Source organism: Gopherus evgoodei, chromosome 1 (genome assembly GCF_007399415.2).
Source record: "Gopherus evgoodei ecotype Sinaloan lineage chromosome 1, rGopEvg1_v1.p, whole genome shotgun sequence".
Classification (NCBI taxonomy): Eukaryota; Metazoa; Chordata; order Testudines; family Testudinidae; genus Gopherus; species Gopherus evgoodei.
In genome coordinates this window covers 140,859,149-140,878,699 of record NC_044322.1, presented here as the reverse complement: position 1 = coordinate 140,878,699, position 19,551 = coordinate 140,859,149, and the positions used below count along the sequence as shown (strand labels likewise).

The following is a 19,551-nucleotide window of genomic DNA, read 5'->3' as shown; positions in this document are numbered from 1 at the left end:
TTTGATCGTTTGCTTCCACGGGCTGCTGAATGGCCTGCAGCACAATTAGCAAGACTTTGGATACAGTCACTGCTTCCTTTTTTCTGTTATTGCATCCCACGTTTCCCAGAACAAGGGAGGTGTACTGTACTCAGATGTAAAACCCCCAAATATAATCTTCCTTAGCTATCTGTAAATTCTGTTTTATGATCACATGCCTGCATTAGCATTTAATGCTGTCATTTCTGCACACCCCTATATAATGTGTGTACAATATATATCTTGTAAAGAGGAAACCTGGCTAAGAACATTGGGGAAAAAACACTGTAGCATTATATTTCATTGGCAAGAATAATCAGAAAAATAAGCCGTGTAAATAAGAAATTGACCTTAACTGTACAGCATTCTACACTGTGCATTCATACAACAACTATGTTATCACTGAGACCTGGCTTTAGTTTGAGCAACTGAAGTCTTTGTTTTTCTTGTACCAATTTAATCAATTATTAATATAATTTGTTCTCTCTGTGTGTGAATAGTACTTTTGGATCTGACTCTGAAGTGCTGATCTCCTTGGAAAGGGAAGGATTTAAAAGAGATACAAAAAGTCTCAATAAGATGATCAAAAAAAGGGCAAGGGAGTTCTATAAATGAGTTTGCTATTTAGACTTGTACAAGTAAGGGTCCTTCTCTTTGGGCTTGGACTTACACTTTAATAGGATTTTATTTATAGTGTCAGTTGGGTTTTTGCAATCTCACTAGTTTGGCAACATACATACTGTATTTCTCTGTTATAGTCTGTATTTCTCATATAGGTTGTTTTGAACTATTATTCTAGAGACCAGCTGTAGATTCAGAAACTTGAAAAACTGGGCTATTGCTAAAACCCTTCCATCTATTTCTTGTTAATAGAACCTTTTCACAGAACAAAGCTATTATATTATTATGGACAAAACTATTATAAGGCCCATCCAATTTTCTTCATAGTCTTTTTCATTCAGATGCTCACAGCTCTTACTGACTTCAGTGACACATGCATTAGTTGCTGAATTTGACCCATATGTTTTTACATTAAAATGAACAAAATATGAATGTTTGATTACTCTGATCAAATCTAGAAACATACATCTGATAATAATTCACGAGTAGGATCAGCAATACTACACTTAAAAATGGAGAGAGCTGACTTCATCAAATGTAATTCTTTTATATACTAACCAGCACTTTGAATTAATAACGTCCTTCTTTTTCATTGGTTGCTTTCCATCCTAGTCCAATTACCTGTAGTATGAAATTATCTTCTATAAGAAAAAAGGAGAGAACAGTGGCGTTTTGGACAAAAGTCACAAGACAGAGAACAGTGAAGCTGTCAGTGTGTTTTCTTGGTTCACTGGTGGAAGAAATGGGAGTCAAGAGGGTCAGAATTTACCTTTATTCCCCATCTTTAAAACTTAGGGCAGTGTTGTAAATAGTGGTTAAAACAAATGTCATGGGTTTTAATTCAAGTTGGGCAACTCATTAACTGTGTGATCTTAGGCAAGTTATTTAACCTCATCATCCTTATTCACTTCAGCTGGAAAACTGGATAGAAGTGGAGGATTTCTGAAAATCAGATGGCACATTTGAACTAAGATTTCCAGAGGAAATAAATTACACCTAAACAAAAAGCAGTACTAGCAGGCAAAGGATAGGTTTCAGATATATGTTGGCTGGCTGGACTTTTAAAGTTTAATCCATGCTCTTCCACAGTGGCCCATTGCATCACCTGACCTTTGCAAAGATGAACTTGTAATTTTAGACTGTCCGATCCTGAGTGGCAGAATGTGTAACATGCCACAGTGGCAAGGCTAAGATGTAGGTTAGAAGAGCCATCAAAAGATGCACTAAAGGCATATTCATTAGAGGACGGGCAGTTATTTGTTGTATGTAGAAAGAGTTATTCCTAAAATGTTGTAAAATTCAGGAGGTGAATAACCTTTAGACCGTAAGAAGGTTATTGAAAGTAGTGTACATACCTTCCTTAGGGATTCTGCAGGATATTAGTGCCTCAGAGATACATAGTTTAAAATCTAGATCCCATTTAACTCCCAGCCACCAAATCCTCTAAGTACCTGAAATCAGTTTGGCTCTCCTACTTAATGTGCAACAGTTTATCCATATAATGGGTCTTTATTTTCTATTACCTGTCACTTTAAGGAGATTACCCGTGTATATTATATCAACATAGCTTGATCTGCAGAAGATTAATTGCTTCTTTTACCAGGTCTGAATAAAGTACCATTTAACTCTTTGGTATATATATTTTATGAAGGAGTCGTAGCTTTTGATTCACAACCAATGCATTTTTTTAATCGAGCTTATTCTTGAATCACATATTCTAGTAATTTGATAAAACAGGGGGACTAGAGGGGTGATATATCTATCTCATACACAAATGCAATAGAATATCTTAAGTTGAAGTGGCTGAAACAATATTTGTTTATGAAACAAAACAGATGAATGATATTAAATCATCTGATTCAAATGTGTTCAACAGCAGTAATATTCCTTCAGATGTCATATCCCTTCAGTATTGGCTTGTGGCTGGATTCAGTAAACACTCCATCAATATGTTTCATGTAACATAAAGCCAAGCCAGGTTCCTATTCTTTGAATCTACTTACCCTGGGCCCTGTAGAGTTTTAGGAGTCTACTGAGATGTTTTCTTTTCATTGTTATAAAAGGATATTTCATTATCAGATGCTGTAGTGCAAATCTATAATTGGTGATACAAACATTGGAAGAATGTGCATGCTATTTTCTACCTCAAATTATTCATAGAAAAGTTATTAGCCGCTCTAGCAGCAACAAGGTAATTTTGCTGCTGCATTTTCCGTTTCACATGAGTGAACCAGAGTTTTGTCCTTCAGCTTTAATTGCACTGCGAGGCAAAAAAGGCTCCTATACTCTTTCCATGCCTGATTATAACTGAGCCAAAAGAACAAGCATGCATGACAGAAGTTAAAAGTACCTAGATTTCAGCTGCCCTAGATTTTTTTTAGTTACACAGGGGCAGCTAAATTCTAAAAAAATAAAAGAAGTAACATGATGTAATGGGGACTTAATTTCTTTGAGATTTACCAAAGGCAGGAATTTTGTTTTGCCTTTAATATAAGTTTGTATTGTTTCTCTTAGAGAATGATTCTCAGAATTGACTCGATGTAATCTTTTTTTTTTAAGATCTGGAAGGTTTTGATTCTGTAGTACCAGTTGCTGAGAAGCTCAGTCATCCAACTACAACCAGACCAAAAGCTACTGGCAGACGACCTCCATCCCAGTCACTCACATCTGTATGTTCATTTTTTCTTCCCTTTTTTTTTTTTTTCCAAATTACTTTCTGAATTTTTTTTTCTTGGTAAGTATCCGTGTTATTCAATCCTTTCATTTATGCTTGGGCAGCTGCATCACACATACTAATGAGGTGCTGGAGGTGCTTCTCAAAGAGCCCCCTTTTAAAAGTATGCCATAATTTTGAATATACATTTAAGAACATTCCCTGTCTAAGAAAGAGTTTCACCCACTCTCTGGATACTACTAGATCATCCCCACCAAGCGTGAGTGGAGCTCATAAAAATACTTCATAAAGGTTTCTGGAATAGACCAGATTCCACTTGAGGTGTCAAATACTTTTTTAAAAAGTTTCCCCAATGAGAATATTCCTCAGTCTTTTTAGGGGGTTTTCAAAACTGCCCCCACTGTCAAATTATACAAGTTGAATTCTGTGCTATATTGGCAATAAACACATTGTTTTTACAGGAACAAAGTATCAACATTTCTAGCAAAGTGAACTTAATATGCTGTTTCTTTGCCAAATGGTGTTGTCCTCTTTCTTGACTGTTATGATTACAAAAAGCATTTTTATTTAAATGGTAAATCAAATAAATATACTGAAGTCCCTCACCCTTCCTCTTTGCAAACATATGCATCCCTGGAAAATGGAGATTTTTCACAGACTAAGGGGAATGTCTTTGTATAAGTCTCTTGTTAAGGTATGGGCTACTCATAACTAACACACACTCTGTATATGTTGCTGTAATAACATGCCAGTTGCAGTTTTTCTGCATATTAAGTCATACTTTTCAATTTCATTATCCAGGCACCTGTAAGATGTTTGCATGTGTTTTCTCTCATACTTTACTGCCTGTAAGCCGGTCGTGTCGGGGCTCGTCCCTCTCAGGCGCGGCGGGGAGCCAGGGCGCCTCCTAGCACGCTGCAGTCCGGGTAGGCTTAGCCCCTCCACAGGTGTTGAGGGGGTACAGGGTCTGCAAACAAGGTAGAGCCCCGGCCCTCTAGCCGGGGTCGGGACTCTCAAAGTAAATAAGCCCCAGCCCTTGGCAGGGCGGGGCAGTAGCAGTTCAAGCTCAGGCCTCTAGCAGGGGCTGAGCAAACACAGTATCAGCCCAGGCCCTTGGCAGGGCGGGGCAGTAGCAGTTCAAGCTCAGGCCTCTAGCAGGGGCTGAGCAAACACAGTATCAGCCCGGGCCCTTGGCAGGGTGGGGCAGTAGCAAAGTCAAAGGGGGCCCAGCCCTTGGTTCGGGCGGGGCACCAAACACAAGTCTAATTAGCTCTGGCCCTTTGGGTCAGGGCAGAGCAGTAGCAAAGTCAAAGGGGCCCAGCCCTTGGTTCGTGCGGGGCACCAAACACAAGTCTAATTAGCTCTGGCCCTTTGGGTCAGGGCAGAGCAGTGGCAATAGGCGGGAAGAGGGGGAGTCTGCCACCTGGGTACGGGTGGCAGGGGGAACGCAGGCCCTCCCACTCCACTGCGTTCCAGCCTGGGGCCCTAGCAGCGGTCAAGACCCGCTGCGGTCAGTGGGGATCCTGGCCGCAACACACTGACATGGGTTCGGGCTCTTCAGGAGCCAAACCAGGGTCAGCTACCCCCGGGCCACTTCCAACCTCCCCCTCTCTGGGGACCTGGTCCTTGCCAGCGTCGTCTGGGGGGTCCCAGACCATGGGCTCCTCCGGGTACTGGTTGTGGGGAAGCTCAGGCCACTCCTCGGGGTATCGGGCACACGGCAGGTCAGGCCGACATTCCTCCGGGGTACCAGATCTGAGGCAAGTCCAGCCAGCACTCCTCTGGGTAGTGGGCGCGGGGCAGGTCCGGCCAGCGCTCCTCTGGTTAGTGGGTGCGAGGCAGGTCCGGCCAGCGCTCCTCCGGGTAGTGGGCGCGAGGCAGGTCCGGCCAGCGCTTCTCTGGGTAGTGGGCACGGGGCAGGCTGGGCCCGGCGGGAGCCCGGGCACCAGCGTCTATCCTCTCCGGCAGCCTGCACCTAACTGAGCGCTGGGGCCGGGCTTTTATACTTCCTGTCCCGCCCCTTGACTTCCGGGGGGCGGGGACAGGGCAGTGCTGGCTCCGCCCACTGAGGCACCTGCTCTGGCTCGTTCCTTTCAGGCGTGGCGGGGAGCCAGGGCACCTCCTTACACTGCCTCTTCTATAAGAGCTGTTATTCTTGACTCATAGTTACTGTGAGAAACTCAAATTTCATCTCTTTTTTTTTTTTCCACAAGAAAGAAATAGAAAGGGGCAATTGACAGAAGACTTCATGTCTTATACATCACTTGCACATCAACTATGACTTTTAGGAAACGCTTGTTCAACAAGTTGCACCCAATAAACAGTTTGTCTCAGATGAAGGAATCTAAATGACCTGTTGGTTGTGCCCAGGGTCACAATTTAATAGATCTGAAAACCCAAAAGACACTTCCTGACATCTCCAGATACTAAACATGTGAGTAGTATAGGTCACAGCCAGATAAGTTCAGTAGCAACAACAATTAAAGAAAATGAAGAAATGAAAATTAAAGACAGGAAAAAATGGAATTGAAGGGATTGAAGAAGGGGAAAGGAAGAATTTCAGTAGCTACACATGAATTGTTTCCTGTTATAATATAATAATGTAATATAATATTGTGATTTCCTAATAACAGGCCTTCTCTCACTTATCATGTACCCATGCAAGTACTCAAAATGATAGAAAGACAACCTATCCGCTATTCACACATCCTGTTCAATTCTGTTACCAAGCAACCCACTAGCTGCTGTTAGCTCTAAATAATGTATTTGTTTTTACTTTCATCCAACAACCAATGACCCAAAGGACCCAGATGTGTATCAGGGCCAGATTAATTTTGATAGGGGTCCAGGTCTGTTATAGTTTTGAGAGTCCCTCTTTGCATATTCAGTTTCTTTCCGTCATTGTTTTACCACCACCTCTGTCCAATGCCAAAGAATCATTTGTTAAATTACCTTGGTTATTTCAGTTTTCTTTTTTACCATATGTGATATGGTAAAGCTGAATTAAAGTTAAAATGAACAAAACCATTTTAATTTGGGGTCATAACTAGTAGTAAGGCTTTAATTACCTAATTACCTATAGCAATGATATTCAGTTACATTGTCTGATGAGCCAGATAAGGCAAAGTCCAAATTTTGGTGGGCCAAAGGGCTCTTCAGGTGTTTGCTCTCTAGTGAACGGCCAGGACTCACAACCTTTCAAGAGTGGTGTGCCCAATTGTATTTACTAATCTCAAAATAAAAGGTTGAGTGAGCCAGTAGGCAACAGTGCAACAAAATCTTTCAAGCAAATAATTATTTAGATTCACTGTAATGCTGTTAACACAGCATGCTATTTATATTCATTCTACTGAAACTGTGAAATTGAAATTATAAATTAAACTCATTAGGAATGAAGGGACATCTAACTTTCTTTTCCTTATTGTCTGAATTTTGACACTTGCACTATCTTTTTTTAAACTTCTGTGCAGCATGTAATCACATGAAAGTATGTCAATTACTTACTCAGATGTTGTATAACTAACTATCTGAGTAAGCTCCTGATTAAAAGTGTACCACTGTAAGTAGAAATGTATCAACAGATTGTACCTCTAATGTGTTTAAATGTAAATGAAAAGTTTCTACATTAAATACATGCCGTGACCGTCAATAGAGGGAAAATAAACTGAAATGCATCTGCACAGAACCCATCAGTTCTGCCACCTAGTGACCTGAAGAAGAGTTCTGTGTCAGCTCCAAACCTTGTGGGTATGTCTACATCTAAAATTTTGCAGCGCTGGTTGTTACAGCTGTATTAGTACAGCTGTATAGGGCCAGCGCTGCAGAGTGGCCACACTTACAGCAACCAGCGCTGCAAGTGGTGTTAGATGTGGCCATACTGCAGCGCTGTTGGGCGGCTTCAAGGGGGGTTCGGGGAACGCGAGAGCAAACCGGGGAAGGAGACCAGCTTCGCCGCGGTTTGCTCTTGCGTTCCCCGAACCCCCCTGCAAACCGCAGGGAAGGAGACCTGCTTGCACGGAGGTTCGGGGAACGCAAGAGCAAACCGGGGAAGGAGACCAGCTTCGCCGCGGTTTGCTCTCGCGTTCCCCGAACCCCCCTGCAAACCGCAGGGAAGGAGACCTGCTTGCTCGGGGTTCGGGGAACGCGAGAGCAAACTGGGGTAGGAGACCAGCTTGATTACCAGAGGCTTCCTCAGGTATGCCGGGATACCTGCTTATTCCATGGAGGTCAAGAAAAGCGCTGGTAAGTGTCTACACTTGATTACCAGCGCTGGATCACCAGCGCTGGATCCTCTACACCCGAGACAAAACGGGAGTACGGCCAGCGCTGCAAACAGGGAGTTGCAGCGCTGGTGATGCCCTGCAGATGTGTACACCTCCTAAGTTGCAGCGCTGTAACCCCCTCACCAGCGCTGCAACTTTGTGATGTAGACAAGCCCTGTGTCTCTCTCCCATAGAAGTTGGTCCATTAAAAGATTTGTCTTACCCACAGTCTCTCTCTAATATCCTGCGACTAACACAGCTACAACATACATCTAGTGCCCCCAACAATACTGCCCTCTAGCGCCCCCTGTCAGCTGTGCCTCCTCCCCAGCCTCACCTCTGCTCCTACTGGGCCACCTACTGCCCAGCCCCCTATCAATTCTGCCCTCTAGCACCTCCCCCAACATCGGCTGTGCCTCCTCCCCAGCCTCACCTCTGCTCCTACTGGGGTTCTTCATCCCCCTTTTCCAGGCCAGAGAGGGCTGCAGCAGAGTCCCTTCTCCCCCTTCCCAGCAGGGTTCTTCACCTCCCTCCCTCCCTCTTCCCTGGTCAGGAGTTACAGGGTGGGAGAGGGAGGAACAGAAAAGCCATCCCTGCTTGAGAGTGGGGGCTGGGGGTGCAGGGGAAGAGCGAGTGGAGCTGCCCAATGCTGCAGAGCTCTTTATGTTTCTTCCTCTCCTCCTGTGAGCAAGGGCATCCCTCCCTTCCTGTGAGAATAGGCCAGGTTCCTGAGAGGAGAGAGTGAGGGGGGTCTGCTAAGCTGCTCTGATTGGCTGCTGCTTTCCACGAAGTGTGAAGGAACATGACTGCCAGTTGAAGATGTTATAAATGATATATCAATATCTAGCTCTATAATTTTGCTGCCTCTATAGGCCCTGCATTTATCCAGCCCTTAATGTATGAAAACATAGTCCAGACTACAAGCTCCACATAATAGACCTCCCTTTCATCTGTTAAAATACCATTGAGAGGGAGTAAAGCTATCTTTTTCAAACTTCTCTGAATCTGTTACATAGCTCAAATTGTGCCCAGCTTCCTGGTGTGTGACCAATATCATTTTGCTATTTTAAAAAAACAAAGATTTGATAATGCACAAATGCTCAATCTTTTGTGTATAATTTTCATTTTTTGTTTTTGCATGTCGGGATGTCTAAATGAGAGTGTGCTATGGATAACACTAATGTCTCATGTTCATATGCTGGAAAAATAAAGTGAAGGGAAGGTGAATGGCTCATTGTGGAAATAAAAGAACAAAAACGGAAGGTTACATTACTTAAAATAAATCTAAGAGCCAGTTTATGGTTGACTCTGTGCAAGACGTAAAGTGTGCGAGGTCAGGGGGCAAAGGATGCGATGGATTTTCCCCTCTTTGTGCTCCTACACAGAAGCGAGACACAACATGGCTTTGGAATGCAGGTGGTGTGTACAGATAGCAGCACTAACCTCTCCAAAAGTAGAAGAGTGAGGCCTGCACCTAACCAAGCCAAATGCACCCTCTCCCAGTGTGGTGGAACAGCAGCATACACACCTTATTAGCCTCAGGGAAATTCTGCCTCATTAAATAAAAATTCTTCTGGGGGGCAGGAAGGCACTGTGCACCCTCTTCTGAACAAAGAGTGCCCCTAAATTGCAATATAGCCATTATGCATTTCTCATTTCAATACTGATTTTTTCATTTGCCACCCTTTAAAACAAGGTATTAATTAAAACAGAACCTTCCTTTTGAATTATAAGTTGTCTTGTATAACTTTTGATAATATTTGCTGTGTAATTTTCTTCTTTTAAAAATAGTCTGGAATGAAAATATCTGGTTTTACTGTTTTGCCTATCTAGTCCTCCCTTTCAAGTCCTGATTTCTTTGACTCACCAAGCCCTGAAGAGGAAAAGGAAGAACATGTGTCCATTATACATAAAGCAACTGAAGTGTCAAAGAAAACAAAGACTGTTACAATATCACAAGTAAGTTAATCAGCCTGTTTTGATTACTCTGCATCTGCTAACTTATCCTCATGTACATGCATTGTCATCTCAGTAACTGAGCACCTCAGGGTAGTTAGTTTTAAAAAATACATATACTGTAATACTTAAGGATTGTCCTACAGTGAAACACAAGATGTAGGCCTAGTCTACACTAGAAAAGGTTTGCCCTTACAGCTAAGTATAGCTAGATGGACAAATCCTCCCACTGTAGACACCTTTTATATACCAACTCCCTGAGCAAAATAAGCTGTACTAGCAACACTTTTGTCAGTATTACTGCATCTATTCTAGGGCTTTTGCTGGTAAAAAAAAAAGATTGCTAAAATCATATCCCTAAGCAACATTACTATACCATAAAAGTTTCTAGTGTTGACCTGGCCTTAGTAATTAAAGATCTGAGTTCTGTTTGAAGTTAGAAAAGTTACTAAATCTCTCTCCACTTTATTTTCCTTTCTGCTTACTTATTAGACGTGTTGTCTATATGTGTAACATTTTATCTTTGCTTTGAGATCCTCAGAGGAAAAATCTTATAGAAATATAATGTATTATTTATGATTATTAAATATTTTCATCAATGCAAATGACCTTATCTGCCTCAGCTATGGTACCCCAGTCAGTCAAAAACCCAACCAAAGAGGTAAATCTGGCACCATGTCCTTTAGACTGTCAATCTCTGGCAATTGCTGACTCATTGGAAACCAGTTCCAGAGGTTATGAATCCCTATTGGGAATAGCTTATGAATATCTAGAACTCAAGAGCAAAAGCCATCAAACCACTAGAATTAAATCTGAAAGGGAGAGGAGGATGAGATAATTGAGTTCCAAACCATTTATGATTTTAAATATTGGTACCAAAACTTTAAATGGTACTGGGTAGGTGAAAAGTCATTAGTGTAGAACATGTCATATTGATAATATATTGTCACAGTAATCTAGAGAAAATGGAACCATGTTAATAATGAATATAGACATCTGTATTTACTGCTCTAAACTATCTTAACTGTTCTAGCTAAACTTCACAAGGGAGCTGTGGAGAACTATTGTCAAGGTTTTAGGCACCAAATTTCATTTAACTTAAACATTTGTTTTGTTCTGATTCTAGTTCTCTGGATCCTAAATGTATGAAGCACACTTCTAGAGGAAAAAACAAAAACTCTAGCATGGTCTAGTGGATATCAAATTGGGAGTCAGGAGACATGAGTTCTATTACCTCTACTACCTTTTGAGACACGTTGTGCCTGTACTTCTGCTTCCTCTTCCACTCTTTGTTTTATCTGCCAAAGGCTTGTCCACATGTAGTTTTTGTACCATTTTCACTAAATTGATTTAGAAACAGACATATATAGTTGATTCTTGTAAATTTATATTTATGTAGAAGCGCTTTTAAACTGTTGAAACCTGCCCACAACAGGGATTGTACCACTCTAAATATATCAATATAAAATCACACCCCTATCTGAAATAAATTGGTATAAAATTTTTGTGTAGGCCAGCCCTCAGTCAGTGATGGGCTGGGCTGAGGGTCCCTGCCAGTCTCAAGCTTAATATTGTGAGTGTTCAGAAAGACAGATTTGAGTAACAGTGGAGTATCATATCCATTGTGCCATATTCAAGCATGTAAAGGTTCAAACCAAACCCATCAGCATGACGGCAGGGGAGTAAAATATACCTAATACTGAGATGTGCTTCCAATTCAGGCAACTTAATATTCATTGTTTTTTGTTGACAGGTGTCTGATAATAAAACTGCATTGCCTCCAAAACCAGTGGGTTTGACTAGTGGGAGTAATATACAAGCATCATTATCCTCATCCTCACCTGTACTTCATTCAGTTACTGTGGGAACAACAGGCCATAGGTCAAATTCCCCATCTTTGTTCAGTACTGAAGGAAAGCCAAAGACTGAGCTCTCAAGCCAGAGTCCAGCAGCCTTGGAGGAGCTGAGGATACAAGTTAAGGAGCTAAGAAATATCATTGAGACAATGAAAGACCAGCAAAAGTAAGCATTAGAAACCACATCATCCATTTGAAGCATCTTTACTGTGCTTTGTACCACTTTTCCATATAATATGTGTGTTTGTGTGTGAAATTCCTTTGATCTTTTTGTCAGACAAAAAGATTTAATGAAGACAAATAGATGTTGAGAAAAAAATTAAAACACTGATACAGTCAATCTGATAGTTTGTAATAGCTTCTCTGGAGCTATGTTGTTTTATCATATAAGTACATGTTTACCTGGACTTTTTAAAAAGCTGAACTGTAGACTAATAGAGGTTAAAGATAGAGGTTATACTGTCTAATACATCAGTGGCCATTTAGGGACTCAAATATGTTGATCTGAAAGCTGAGAAGCATTTCTAGTGGGCTTTTATACAAAAATTCTTCAGTAGTTGTTAAATTGTTAATATAATTGCCCAGAAAGCTGCTCCTCCAAATGATTGTGTCACAAGTGATGGGATTTGAGAGGTCTGGAGCCCATCTAACCATGATGTGAGACACTCCAGCCCCCTCATGAACTTTAGCCCTGCCATAAACCAGCAGAGCCTCTCCATCCTGCTTGCAGTGTTCTCACAGGAGGGGAGGGAGCAAAGAGCACAACAGCCCAGCATGGCTCCATTCGTTCTGCCCCACTTGCCAGCATGGTGCCTCTGCTCTGCACTGCGTCCCCCTGCAGCACCTGGGCAGGGAAGGGGCAGAGAGAGGAAAGGGGAGATGAGAAGGGTTGCTGCTGTATACCCCCAGGCCTGGGAAAGGGGAGTGAAGATCCCAAGAGGAGCAGTGGTGTGGCTGGGGGGGAGGCTGAAATGTGGGAATGGGGACTGATGGGAGTGGGGGCACTGAACTGATGGTGGGGGGTGGGGTGTGCTCTGGGTTTAAGGAAGTGGAGAAGTCCCGGGAAGGAAGAACAATTAAAATAAAAATGAATTTTTTAGCTATTTGGACAATTATGAGATTTTAAAAAATAATTTATTGTAACTACTGGATAATGTATATAGTTACACAGTTAGCCAAATTACACAAAGAAAGAATGGTCTAAAATTATTTGTTAAATACTTTGAATGTGACTGAATTATTTAAAAAATAATATTTAGGGATTATAAGTATCATCATTGCACTGAAACACAGAAAGCTCTGAAAGATGGTTGATGTTGTAAACATATTCATGTAGCTAGAGATCTTTGCAGCTCACATAAATCTTTATTGAAAAATAATTGGAAAACTTGATCCATAGTGAGAGTGCTTTGTGTTCTTCTTCGAGGGGTGTCCCTATGGATGCTCCACTATAGGTGTCAGTGTGCCCAGTGCCTTTGTTCGGAGATTTTTACAGCAGTACCCATATCGGCCACACATGAGCAGAGCCTGCCTCACATACCAGTCTTGTCTTAATAGTGTGATGCGTGGCCGAACTCTACTGTCCCTGGACAGAGTTGGACCTACAGCAGACTCGTTAAAACTTTCTCTTACCCATTCTACATCCTTTTCCCCCTTAGTTTAGCACTCTAGTTACTAGATAACTTCATCCCTTTAAAACAAAAAACAATTTGTTCCAGCTTGTTTCTCTCAGCCTCCAGCTGACGCTAATATGCGTGGGCTCCCCAGGATTTAAGCGGTGCACTACGTGCAGGGACACCATCCCTATCTCAGATGGTGACTCCCAGTGTATAAAATGCCTGGGGGAGTCCCACATTCCTCAAAAATGTGCCCATTGTTCCAAATTAATATCCAGGGCACGTAAAGACAGAGAACTCCAAATGAAAATGATTCTTATGCAGAAGTCACTCATACCTGCTTCTGACCCAGGTACGGGCTCCTCAGTGAACCGCAGCCCTCCCACCTCCAAAAAGGACAAAAAAAGAAAACACCTGCCTCCCTCACCCAGAAGGCAAACATTGGAAGCAAAAATGTCACTGAGCAGGTCTATTTCTTCTACGCAGACCTTCCTTTGATGCACCAGTTCCCCTGGCATCGCGCTAATTCTGCCTCTGGCTGCGTCAACAGCGCAAGCTCCCAGTGCCAAGGCTTCAGGCTTCAAGTTGCCTGCCTCTCTCATGGCACCGTCCAGCACAGCAATGGATATGGTGCCAGCAAAGATGACCTTGCCGGAACAGACATGGGCTGCGCTTACGTCCACAGCATCTCCAAACTCAGCACATGCATTGAGCACTATGGTGCAGAGAACATCGGTGCCGAATGACCCTACAGTGCCACAGGCACTCCTAACAGAGTGTTTATCTGACACAGGCTCTCCAGCACTGCAGTTCATTCATTCACCGGACCTACAGGTGTCACCTAGCCTACAGTCACCACTACTTGACACCTATTTTTCTCCGGACATTCGCATGCGATCTAGACAGCTGTCTCTAGCTGCATCTCACTTTTCCAGTGATGAGGAAGCCATAGTTCAGGGAGACTTTTCACCCTACCAGTTCTTCCAGTCGCAGTGCCAAATCACCACTGATCATAGAAAATCTAGGTCTTTGTTCATCTCCCCGGTTTACAAACCCGTGAGCTTCCTTGGTCAGTGGCAATACTGAGGTCCATGGGCACCATATAAGTGATTCCACTGTGATTGCCAAGATGCCAAAAATAGGAACAATGCCACTTCGCCACAACCAGTGCATACAACTACAAATGAGACAAAACAACAAGCTGTTAATCCACACTTCGATGAACATGCTACACATGCTTCCCCAACCCTTGTGGAGCCCGTATCAACACAGGATGAAGCTATACTGCCTCCCCCACCAACACTGTCGGATGATTTCTTAAAATTTCAAGACCTCTTCAAAAGAGTCGCCAACGAGTTGAGAATTAATCTGGAGGAAGTTTCTGAAAACCAACATGAATTGACTGACATCCTGCAACCTTCCTCCACATCCAGGATTGCCTTACCTATAAATCCAGCCATTATGGATCCTGCCAAAACCATATGGCAGACACCAGCTACTAGCACATTTACCTGTAAGCGAGCTGACGGGAAATATTGTATTCCTTCCAAAGGGTCTGAGTTCCTTTTTACTTACCCAGCACCAAACTCATTGGTAGTAGAGGCAGCTAACCAAAAGAACAAACACCAGTTCCCTGGTCTACCCCAACTGATAAAGACAGGAAAAGGCTGGACCTGCTTGGTTGTAAAGTGTATGCTTTGGCCACATTACAATTCCAGATTTCTAATTATGCAGCTGTTCTGGCAAAATATGACAAAAAACCCATCAGTTTAAAGCCATAGTCTTTGAGGGACAAATTGTCTCCCGTACCGCAGTACAAGCTGCACTTGATGTTGCTAATACAGCTGCGAGGTTCACTGCTACAGCCGTCATGATGCATTGGAGCTTCATGGTTTTCATTGTTTTCTTTTCCTCGCAAGGTTCAGAATACCATTGAAAATCTCCCTTTTGATGATGAAAAACTATTTGCCAGTAACACCAACAATGTGCTTCACTCCATGAAGGATTCGAGAGCAACATTACGGTCTCTCGGTATCCAAACCCCTGCAAATAGGAGGAGACAATATAGATACCAACCTTATCAACAACCATGCTACCCAATGTATACCAAACAAAATCATAGATCGTATGAACAACAACATCAGTGACCAAGATATCAACTTCACAGCACCAATTCATCGGCTCCATGTCAACCCTCTCCCACTAATAAGCAAACTTGAAGGTGTGATTGAGGGTATAGAATACATCATCCCTACTTCAGTGCCCATTCCCTGTTTCCCCCCCCATACCCTGTCCCTTTTCAGGGTCCCCTCTGACAACAACTGCTCCACCAGGAGGTGCATCACCTCCTCTCATTAGGAGCAGTAGAACCAGTGCCTGACCAACACAGAGGAAAAGGGTTCTACTCTCATTACTTTTTAATACAAAAGAGAACTGGGGGATGGTGACCCATTCTCGACCTCAGATGCCTCAATAAATTCGTTAAATACATTTTTTTTTAAAAATGGTGACTCTTGCAACCATAATTCCAGCACTGGAGCAGGGAGATTGAGTTTCAGCCCTCGACTCATGGGATGCTTATGTTCCTGTGACCATACATCCTTGCCCACAGATGTTTTATTCACTTCGTTCTGGGCTCACAACACTACCAGTACAGGATCCTGCCTTTTGGCCTCTAGACAGTGCCTCATGTCTTTTCCAAACTTGCAGTCATAACAGCTCATCTCAGAAGTCAGGGAATCATAATTTTTACTTACCACAACAACTGCCTTTTCAAAGCCAGGACCCTCCAAGTAGCCATTCAGTCCACCCAACGGAAAGTCCAATGTTTCCATGCTCTTGGCCTGCGAATGTACAAAGAAAATCTTCACTCACTCCCACCCAACGACTCAAGTTCATAGGAGCACATTTCGACTCACGCAGAAGAATAGCATCTCTCCCACTCCACCTTTTTAAAACCATCAACCTTTTCATTCCCAAGCTATGCAACAGTCCACAAGCGGCTGCACGAGCTTGCGTACAACTCCGAGGCCACATAGCCTCTTCCTTTTGTAGTCAGGAATGCTCACCTCTTCATGAGGTGTTTCCAAAGCTGGATTCCACTGTCTAGAGACAAATGTCCATGGTCTGAACAAACTTTTATATGTACCTCCCAGAATCAAGGACTGCCTCCACTGGTAGACATTGCCTCACAAACTTTGTTCTGGGATCCCCTTTCTACAGGAAATCCTGTCGGTTGTCATAACTACAGGTGCATCCCTTACAGGGTAGGGAGTACACGTGCCCCAATACACTGCCAAGGGGCTTTCGTCTCCTGCCGAGACATCCCTTCACATCAACATCTAGAACTCTGAGCGATACATTTCCTTCATATTCTATGTAAACAGGCAAGGGGGAGGGGCGATCCCACTCCCTTTGTACAGAAGCAATGAAACAATGGAACTGGTGTCTCAGACACAGTGTCTGAATATCATCTACATACTTACCTGGCTCTCTCAATACCACTGCGAAGACTTCAGCAGAAAATTTCTCATAGACCACAAATGGGAAGTAAATGAGGATATAATACTAGACATTTTCCACACATGAGGATACCGAGCTACAGACCTTTTCACAACTGCAGCAAACAAGAAATGCCCAAGACTTTGTTCCAGAGCAGGACTAAGCAAACACTCCTCGGGGGATGCTTTCATGTTCCCATGGAACACTGACCTAATGTATGCATTTCCCCGATACCACTCATACACAAATTATTGATAAAAATATAAACAGACCAAGCCAGGGTCATAGTGGTAGCCCCATATTGCCCAGACAGGCATGGTCGCCTTTCCTTACCAAGATGTTGTTTTCCGCACCCATCCTACTACCCTCCGCCCGACTCTTTTGTCCCAGCAACATAATCTACTACTCCACCCCAATTTAATCATGTTACACTTCAAGGTTCGGCCCCTTCATGGCTCTCTCATGCCAAGCGAACTTGCTCGGAGCAGGTCTGAAATGTACTCCTTCATAGCACAACAAATTCTACATGCACCACCTGCCTTCATAACTGGATAAGATTTACACACTGCTGGGCTGTCACAAAAAATGCTCCTTTTTTTCCGCGCCTCTTCCGCTAATCCTCAACTATCTGTTAGAGATTAAACTCTCTGGACTCTCCCCGAGTCCCATCAAAGTCCACTTGGCCGCAATTACAATATTCCATGATGCCATCGATGATAGGACTATCTTTGCTCACCCTATTATTAAGCGATTCCTTAAGGGACCCCATACCCTATACCCAGATATCAAACTGCCTAATCCACCTTGGGACCTTCCCTTTGTCTTAACATGCCTAACCCCAAAACCATTTGAGCCATTAGCCACATGTTCCCTCCTACATCTCTCTGTGAAAACTGCATTTCTGGTAGCAATTGCCTCTGCAAGACACACAGGAGAAATTGCAGCACTCATGGGAGATCCGCTATACACCATATTTTTTAAGGACAAAGTCACCCTACACTTACTCCCTGAAATTCTACCAAAGGTGCCCTCATCTTTCCACATCAGTGAGCTTATATATCTCCCTACCTTTTCCAAAACCACATGCGAATTCCTTTCAATCTACGATGCACGCTTTGGACTGCGCAGAACTTTGTTTTTCTACTTCGACAGGACTAAAACCTTTAGGTGTTCCAACAGGCTATTCATCCCCATTGCAGAACGCTCTAAGGGCTCATTTATCTGTAATCACAGACTTTCCAACTGGATTTCAAGTTGCATTTGTCTCTGTTATCAACTACAGAACGTGACTCCTCCTACTTTTATCAGGAGTCACTCCACCAGATCCATGGTGGCCTCAGTGGCCTTTCTACATAACGTCCCCCTTAAGGACATTTCCAGAGCTGCCATTTGGGCATTTGAAAATACGTTTGCAAAATATTATGCTCTTACACAGGACCCATCACCGATACACATGTGGGCAGAGCTGTTCTATCTACTGTGTTCCTTCCAGATCCGAAGTCCCTACCTCCTTGAGAGATACTGCTTTTCAGTCACCTACAGTGGTGCACCCACAGGGACACCTCTTGAGGAAGAGGAAGTTACCTGTGGAGTAACTGACATTCTTTGAAATGAGTGTCCCTGTGGATGCTTCACTCCCCCTTCTCCTCCCCTCTACTTCAGAGCTGGAGCAGCCTCCATTGTAGAAAAGGAACTGAGGAGTTTGGCCGCGCATGCGCACTATTAAGACAAGACTGGTATATGAGTAAGGCTCCGTGCATGCGCAGCCGATACGGGTACTGCTATAAAAATCTCTGAACAATGGCGCAGGGGTGCACCAACGCCTACAGTGGAGCACCCACAGGGACACTCATCTCAAAGAACATCAGTTAGTGCACAGATGAGTGCACAACCTCCTCTTTCTTGGATGTTCATTATTCATTTTCCACCTCCATTTTACAGGCCTTGTATGTTTTGAAATACGTGTGAATTAGATTTTTCATCATATTTTATATTTATCACATTATAGTGCTCTCCACTGAGTACATATATTATACCTGTGTACAATAAATTAACATAAGTACTCCCCCTCTTTCCCACCAGCCTGGGAGTCTTCCCTCTCTCCGTTTTTGAAGGGATACCCATCCTAATAAAGAGATACCATTAACAGAGGCCACTTAGGACTAGCCTAAATAAAACAAATATTTAACCATTTTGCATCTTCTCCATTCTAATTCTCATTACATTTGTGTACCTCCAGCATCTCCATTTGAGCAGCCAGGGAGAAGCATGTATGCATTAAAGTTGACTTTTCAATCTGAAATTTTCATACACACATTACCAGGAGAGTAGAGGGAGGTAAAAAGTCAAAAGACAGACTGAAAAAAGATGGTCTGATGATGTTTTATAAATTTCATTACTTTTTTAGGAACTGGCTCATGGTTTTTGATCTCATGAGTCTGGCAATACTGTAACTGAATTGTGATTAATAATGAGTTGAAAACTCTCCTGTTATTATTCTGAGTCTTACATTTATTTTTATTCTGGGGCAGGGGGGAGATATTGGGAGAGTTTAAAGTGCTCAAATCTCAGAAGCTGGGATTTCCTCATTATTTTTGCCCTTCCTGAATATCGCTGATATCTTCCATTGTTCCCAGTGGGAATGAAGCCAGGGTACCCACAGGAAAGATGTCTGCCATGTGTCGCCAGGCCAAAAATGGTAAAGGGATAGGGTAATGTAGAGGTTTGGGGAAGAGGATTGTAGGAGTACCATTAAAGACAATGTAGTGGCAGAGGAATGTGACAAAACAAAGGCCATGTCTACATCTAAAATTTTGCAGCGCTGGTTGTTACAGCTGTATTAGTACAGCTGTATAGGGCCAGCGCTGCAGAGTGGCCACACTTACAGCAACCAGCGCTGCAAGTGGTGTTAGATGTGGCCACACTGCAGCGCTGTTGGGCGGCTTCAAGGGGGGTTCGGGGAACGCGAGAGCAAACTGGGAAAGGAGACCAGCTTCGCCGCGGTTTGCTCTCGCGTTCTCCAAACCACCCTGCAAACCGCAGGGAAG

General features: G+C 43.1%; 1 protein-coding gene across 6 annotated transcripts in view; it reads left to right on the top strand.

Annotated features, from left to right (window-relative positions):
* Positions 1 to 19,551, top strand: part of SH3KBP1 (SH3 domain containing kinase binding protein 1) — a 366,732-nt gene that overhangs the window by 342,584 nt on the left and 4,597 nt on the right. For 5 of the 6 annotated variants that reach the window (XM_030574488.1, XM_030574496.1, XM_030574505.1 and 2 more), the window contains 3 exons: positions 3,199 to 3,308; positions 9,409 to 9,534; positions 11,285 to 11,553. In XM_030574488.1, coding sequence (XP_030430348.1) covers positions 3,199 to 3,308; positions 9,409 to 9,534; positions 11,285 to 11,553 — 505 coding nt within the window. Of the gene's footprint in view, positions 1 to 3,198; positions 3,309 to 9,408; positions 9,535 to 11,284; positions 11,554 to 19,551 lie in introns of those variants that run through there. The other variant, XM_030574515.1, reaches the window with a different exon arrangement.